The 7134-nt window shown below is 38.0% G+C and overlaps 1 protein-coding gene across 1 annotated transcript in view; it reads right to left on the reverse strand.

Moving 5' to 3' along the window:
* Positions 1-7134, reverse strand: part of STYK1 (serine/threonine/tyrosine kinase 1) — a 33304-nt gene that overhangs the window by 8576 nt on the left and 17594 nt on the right. The window contains exons 6-7 of the mRNA XM_006888460.1: positions 3298-3506; positions 365-405 (exon numbers count right to left, since the gene is read on the reverse strand). Coding sequence (XP_006888522.1) covers positions 365-405; positions 3298-3506 — 250 coding nt within the window. The remainder of the gene's footprint in view (positions 1-364; positions 406-3297; positions 3507-7134) is intronic.

The following is a 7134-nucleotide window of genomic DNA, read 5'->3' on the forward strand; positions in this document are numbered from 1 at the left end:
GGAATGGCAAGGGACACACTGACAAAGGAGATTAATCAGAACTGGCTTTGACAAGCACTGTGGCAATTGGACAATTAAAACAGACATGGGGGGGAGAAGAAGAATGAACTGGGGATGAGGTTGGAGAAAACAGTGCAACAATGAATGAATGAAAACCCGAAATATCTGTAAATGTTCATTAAAACTAATAAATTTTAATAAATAAAAAAAAGAAAGATGTGGAAGTTGGCTTGCCTAACATATTTACAGCCTTAAAAAATTCTGAGGCAGTTCTACTCTGAACCATAAGCTTGCTAGGATCCAGAACTGGCTCGATGCCCTTGGGTTTTGGTTACAGACATACTGCTTTGAGGATTATCCTTACCTAAAGTCACCATCTCATAGAGGAGGATTCCAAAGGACCAGCTGCCAAAGAAACAAAGGAAATTGTTTAATAAAAAAAAAAGAAATGTTTTGCTTTTTAAAAAATGACTCACTTAATCTTCAGCAATCCTCAGTAAAGAACCCCACAGAGAAAGGAATGAAGGAGAATTGAAACCAATGTTAGATGTTTGATAAAATATGCAAAGTAATTGCCCATTAAAAAACATTTCTGCCTAATCACCCTAGGGTATAAACTCTTTGAAAATAGGCCTACATTTCCTTCCTTCTATTTCTCACTTTAATTGATGCCATTTTCTAGAAGTATTTGCTAAAGGGTGCCTGCACACAAACACGTTCATCCAAGCATAAAGGAATAACCAACCCACTGCATCTTTTTCAGCCTTTCTATTCATCCCGCTAAATTTCCTGCTATTATTTCTAACAGAAAGCCAAGAAAGGCCTATCACTTATCTACTGCTGTTGTTGTTCCTATGCAATGAATCAAGCAGGAGACTGCCAATCCTTCTCCCAAAGAGCAGCTGGTAGATTCAAAATCTTGTGCCTTTCAGATTGCAGCACAGCTTCTTACTATCAGGCTACCAATTTCCTGTAAATATCAAAGTGTTTAGGTCTAGGGGAAAAAAAATTAGCAGAGTAGGCTTTATAAATAGTTGGAATAAGGATCTCTTTAGACAATATATTTGGATGATTCTTATCTTTCTCAATTATATAGCATCATCATTAGTGAGCAATATTTCCCAGTGACATTTGTTATCCTCAGATTTTTTTTAAAGCAGATGCCAGTGAAGTGAAACAATTATAAAGGTTTCTGAAATTACTCACACATTAACCAACAGCTTGTTATAAACCTTAGTAGTAGGATATGCTACATTGTATTTGTATATTTCTCAAGCCACTTGATTACCAAAAGTGAAACTACACTCTTTACAATTCTGTTTAAACCACTTGTACATATAACTGTTGTTAGGTGCTGTCAAGTTGGTTGACTTCAACTCACAGTGACCATGTATACTACAGCACAAAACTCTACCTGACTGTAGGCCATCCTCAAGATCTTTGTTTCAGCCCATCTTGTTGAGGGTCTTCCTTTCTTTTAATGACCCTCTACATTTCCAAGCATGATATTCTCTGGAAGAGTGGGACCCCTCATTTAACTGTAGTTATAGAATTAATTGAATACTGTGAAAGCTTATTAAATATAAATATAGCAAGTATTACCTCTCTGAAAACAAAGGTAAATCCTTTTGGTCTGAAAATACTTTTTTTAAAAAAAATGCTGTCAAATTAACTATGCATGAGGCAACTATAATTGTTGTTAGGTGTCTTTGAGTCAAGTATGATTCATAGTGACCCTATGAACAACAGAATTGAATCTGTCCTACCGTGTGCCATTCTCATCATCCCTGACACACTTGAGCCCATTGTTGCAATCCATGAGATACTCTCAAACATCATAATATTCTAACACTACTCTCTTCTCAAATCAAAGGCATCAATTCAAACACCATAAGTCAAAGGCATTTTCTTATTCATTGTCCAACCTTCAGATACATACAAAGCAACTGAAAACATGGTTTAGATCAGATGCACTTTAATTTTTAAATGGATGTCCTTGCTCTTTAGCATTTTAGTGAGGTCTTTTGTCCATTGGTGAGGTTGTTTGGGTTTTTTTGATGTTGACATGCAACCCTTATGGAAGGCTGGGGTTTCTGACCTTCTTCAGTTAAGTGCTTCAAATCTTCTTAACTTTCTATAAGCAAGATAGTGTCAACTGCATAACAGATTATTGTTGTCTTCCTCTGATCCTGATGCCACTTTCTTCTTAATTTAGTTCAGTTTCTTTATGATTTGCTCAGCATGACTGGTTGAATAGGTTTAGAGAAAGAAGACAATTCTGATGTACACCTGATTTCCTGATTTTAAGCCATGCACTGCTCCCTATTCCAGTTTGGATAATTGCCTCTTGTTCTCCATATAAGTTTCATATTAGCACAATTCAGTGTCCTGAAAATTCCCAATGGGATTTAACCATAATGGGTTATGATCCACACAGTCAACTACAGACAACTGTCAAACATTTGAGAAAAATAACAGTAAAAGTTCACAGTTAAGTTGCTTCAGAGCTGTTTTCTAGTTTCTCACTCTACTTAGAATCACCCTAGCTGAAACGAAAGAAAATAATTCATTATGGACACTATTTATACAGAGACAAAACATGAAACTATTCTGTAGCTCTACATAGAAAAGGTTTTGGTCTTCTTTCAACAGATTAGTACAGACCTGAACCAATGGCCTTCTCCAGAATTGAAAAAAAAAAAAAAAAAAAGATCCTTCTCTTATAGTCATTGGCCTGGATTCAAACTTCTAGCTTCCTAAATATAAGAAAATGCAATATGTTCTTTAAAGTCACCCAATTTTGGTACTTAGATCACCGAATTTTGTTACTTAGGTTATCAAAACTGACAGAGAAACTGGCTTAGACCATAAGGCGTTGTGCTGTTAATTCAGAGGTTTTACATGCTTGAAAGAAATTCCACAAAAGAAAGATAGGCACTCTCCTCCCAGGTGATTTACAGCCTCTGAAAATCCACTAGAGGGTCAGCTATGAATTGGTCCAACTCAGTGGTAATGGGTTTACTTTGTTGTATGTTTCTTGAGTTGTTTGGTTTCTTGTTTGTTTGTTTTTTAGTTTAATACAACATAGAATACTTGTAAAGACACTGAAGAGAATTGTAACCACATACTAAATACAAATTCTGTTACATAATATTTCTGCTTCAGAGTAATATGTCTGACATTTACATAGAAATCTTATTTGCAGGCATAATTGGCAATAAATCCAATGCTTTTTATCAACCAGAGGACAGTCAGGTCATGAAGGGAAGAAATTCAAAATGCAAGAGCAAATCGTACATATCTCCTCTGATGCCAGCAGGTCTAAGCAGAAGCCGTTCTGGGGCAAGCCACTTGAGAGGTATGGTTCGGGTAGAGGAGATGGCTCCGTGGGCATGGACTTCATAGGCCAGGCCCAGTCCGCAGAGCTTGACAGTGAGATCACACTGGATCAGAATATTCCTGGCTGCCACATCCCCATGGAAGAGATGATTATCTTGGAGGAATTCCTGTTTAAAAAAATGAAAAACACCAAAATATCAAAGATAAATCAGTTGAGGTTATAGCTTGAACTACAAACACAGAAAGCATGTAAAAGGAATCTTGAAAAAAGACAAGGCTATTTTCTACTATAAACTACTTTAATGAATAACATTTTACTTCTAGATCATTTATGCTAATGAATTGGACATTTTTTCATTGTGTTAAGAATTACGAACTAGATGAATAATTCTACTAAGAGTAGTTTTGAAAGTATAATCACTCACATTGTCAAACATTGACCTTTGGTCCCAAGTTTCTAGCAGTCAATATAAAAATAGGTAAATAGCAAAACTGAGTATCAAATATGAATTTGCAGAGTTTTATACCAACTTTGCTTTGTCCATAAAATAACTAGATGAAGCAAGTGAGGGAGTATCTTTTAAAGAATCTAAATGGTTGCAGAAGACCACACAGTGATTAAGTTGTAATGGCCAGAACTAGTGACATCCACTCCTCACATACCAGCATGGTTAGGTTCCAAAGACCAAGTTGTTACTCAAAAATGGAATTATAGAAAAATGGAGATTAACTCCTCAGATCAAAAATTTGAAGATGGCTACATAATTACATAACTGCCAAATCACATCATAAATGAGCTGCCAAACAACTGAGAATCGTGACTCAGCCAAGCTAATATATAAACTTAACCAGCACAGCCAGCATTATTTTCATCTAGCACTTTGGCTTTCATTACTACTAGATCATTACTGCTAGCTGTACACCATTCATGTTCAAAACAGTAAGGGAATAATTTTTTTTTTACTATTGTAAATCTGTGATGTCGTATAAGATAGTCAATAAATGCCCTCACTTATTCTAGTTCTCAGGAAATATTAGAAACTCTACTAGTAAACCTCAAGGATGGCTGTAAATCAGAGTCCCCTAACAGCTTTGTTAAAATCATAAGACGTTTAATCTACATTTGTTGTTGTTGTTATGTGCCGTCGAGTCGTTTGCGACTCATAGCGACCCTATGTACAACAGCCCTACACCCTGCTCTATCCTGTGCCAATCGCATTGCCTCTGACACACCCATCCCGATTACCCCAGTCACTGAATCAATCCACCTCATAGAGGGTCTTCCCCTCCTGAGCTGTCCCTCCACCCTACCAAGCATGATGTCCCTCTCCAAAGACCTGTCTCTCCTTACAACATGTCCAAAGTATGTCAGACGAAGCCCCAGAACCTTTGCCTCCAAGGAGTAGCCTGGTTTAACCCTCTCTAGGATGAATCTGTTTTCTTGGCAGTCCATGGTACATTCAATACTCTTCTCCAGTCCATGGTACATTCAATACTCTTCTCCAGCACCACAGCTCAAAGGCGTCAATTGTCCTTCTCTCCTCCCTAGTCATTGTCAAGCTCTCTGATGCATAACAAGTGATTGCAAAGACCATGGCCTGTATCAGGCACACCGTTGCTCTTGAGTTCTTTAGAGCGGTCCCTAACAGCAGACTTTCCCATCACAATATGTTTTTTGATTTCCTGGCTGCTGGTGCCAAGAGTGCTGACTGTGGAGCCAAGCAAACTGAAACTGTGAACAATCTCAATCTCTTTGCCATCCATCCTGATGCTACCAATTGGTCCAGTGGTGAGAATTTTGTCTTCTTGACATTGAGCCTCAGTCCATACTGAAGGCTGAAGTCCTTGACCCTCTACAGTAAGTGCATTAGGTCCTCCTCAGTTTCAGCGAGCAAGGTTGTGTCATCTGCATAACGGAGATTGTTGATAGATAATCCACCAATCCTAATGCCACGGGTCTCCTCATAGAGCCCAGCCTCTCGGATAATCTGCTCTGCATACAGGTTGAAAAGGTATGGAGATAGGACACATCACTGGTGCACAACCTTCCCAATTTTGAAACATTCAGTGTTGCCCTGCTCTGTTCTGACGACTGCCTCTTGGTCCAAGTATAGGTTTCGAATTAGCATGACTAAATGTTCTGGGATTCCCATTCTTCTCAGAGTCAGCCACAGTTTGTTATGATCCACGCAGTCAAATGCCTTTGCATAATCAATGAAACAAATCTAGGAAGACTCACCTAATTATATTTTTAAGAATTATCCAAGATTATGCTAATAATATAGCTGTTTGAGAATGAATGCACCCAGAGGACATTGATTTGCAGGTTTCCTATCATCAAAATTAGCCTTTTAAGGCATAAGGAGAAACTGAAAATCATACAATATTATAAAGTTACAGACTGAAGTCTAAATAGTTTGTTATTGTTTTTTCATGAGGGTAAAGATCATACTACTTTCCAATCATAGATGATGAAGAATAATAGTGTCTAGTTATTTTACTTCTCTGCTGTCTTACACCAAAGAAATGGTAATTTAATGAGCATAGCTCGTGAACATACTGACTCTGGTAAAAGAAAGAAAAAACAGAATGATGTTACTTCGTGTGGCCAAGGACACTGACCAAGGATTATCAGTATGATCAATGAATCCCTGCAGGGCATCTCTGCAATTATAGTTCAGAATACAAGACAAGCTGAATCCTAGCACCCTAGCTTTATAAAGGGAATACCAACTAGACCTTCCAGACAACAGGGAGAACATACATTTATATAATGTGCTTTCTCCCTTCCCTCAAAGGTGTTTCAGCTAAAAGAACTGTGCTGTGCTCACTTCGCTACCTCTATTTCCTTTCGGTAAGCTGTTAGTGATTTATTTGGGTCATTGGCATATTTCATAGGACAGAGTGGCAAGCTCTATCACAAATATAAACAAGTAGCTTCATTGGGGCCTGATTTTCCACACACACAAAAAAATGCTAACTCTGAAAACAATTATCTAAATAATTGCATAGAAATAGTAATGTGAATTTCCAAAGTAATAGCAGTAATGAATTTACCTAAAGGTATCCTTTTTAAACTGAGTTCTTCCTCTTACCTCTTTATTTAAATATTATCATACTTTTATTCCCTCTCTTTCCTCCCCTTCACCTTTTTAAGTGTTCTTTTTTAAGCATATGTATCGCCTATCATATTCAGCATTAAAATAAGTCTCCAAAGAAACATGCTCTGAACTAGTTTTTCCTGTTTCAGGAAAAACTGTGTACTTCCTTCTATGCTGTAGCCTTTCATCCATTCAGCTATTTCCTCTTCTCTTGCCCCAACCTCCTTCTCTATTTGACCATTCTATGCCAATTTAAAATTCGCATAATGAGAAATTTGGGTTATTTGGCAAATACACAATGGGTCTTGATGTTGTTGTTGTTGTTGTTGTTGTTGTTATGTGCCATCGAGTCGCTTGCAACTCATAGCAACCCTATGTACAACAGGCCTAAACTCCACTGTCCTGTGCCAATCGCACTGTCTCTGACACTCCCATCCCAATTTTCCCAGTCACTGAATCAGTCCACCTCATAGAGGGCCTTCCTCTCCTGCGCTGTCCCTCCACTCTCCCAAGCATGATGTCCCTTTCTAAGGACCGGTCTTTCCTCACAACATGTCCAAAGTATGTTAGACGGAGCCTCAGAATACTTGCCTCCAATGAGCCACTCGGTTTGACCCTTTTCAGGACAAATCTGTTTGTTTTTCTAGCAGTCCACGGTATTCTCAATACTCTTCTCCAGCACCACAGCTCAAAG

Source organism: Elephantulus edwardii, unplaced genomic scaffold, assembly GCF_000299155.1.
Source record: "Elephantulus edwardii isolate Elephantulus edwardi_28Jun2011 unplaced genomic scaffold, EleEdw1.0 scaffold00067, whole genome shotgun sequence".
Taxonomy (NCBI): Eukaryota; Metazoa; Chordata; class Mammalia; order Macroscelidea; family Macroscelididae; genus Elephantulus; species Elephantulus edwardii.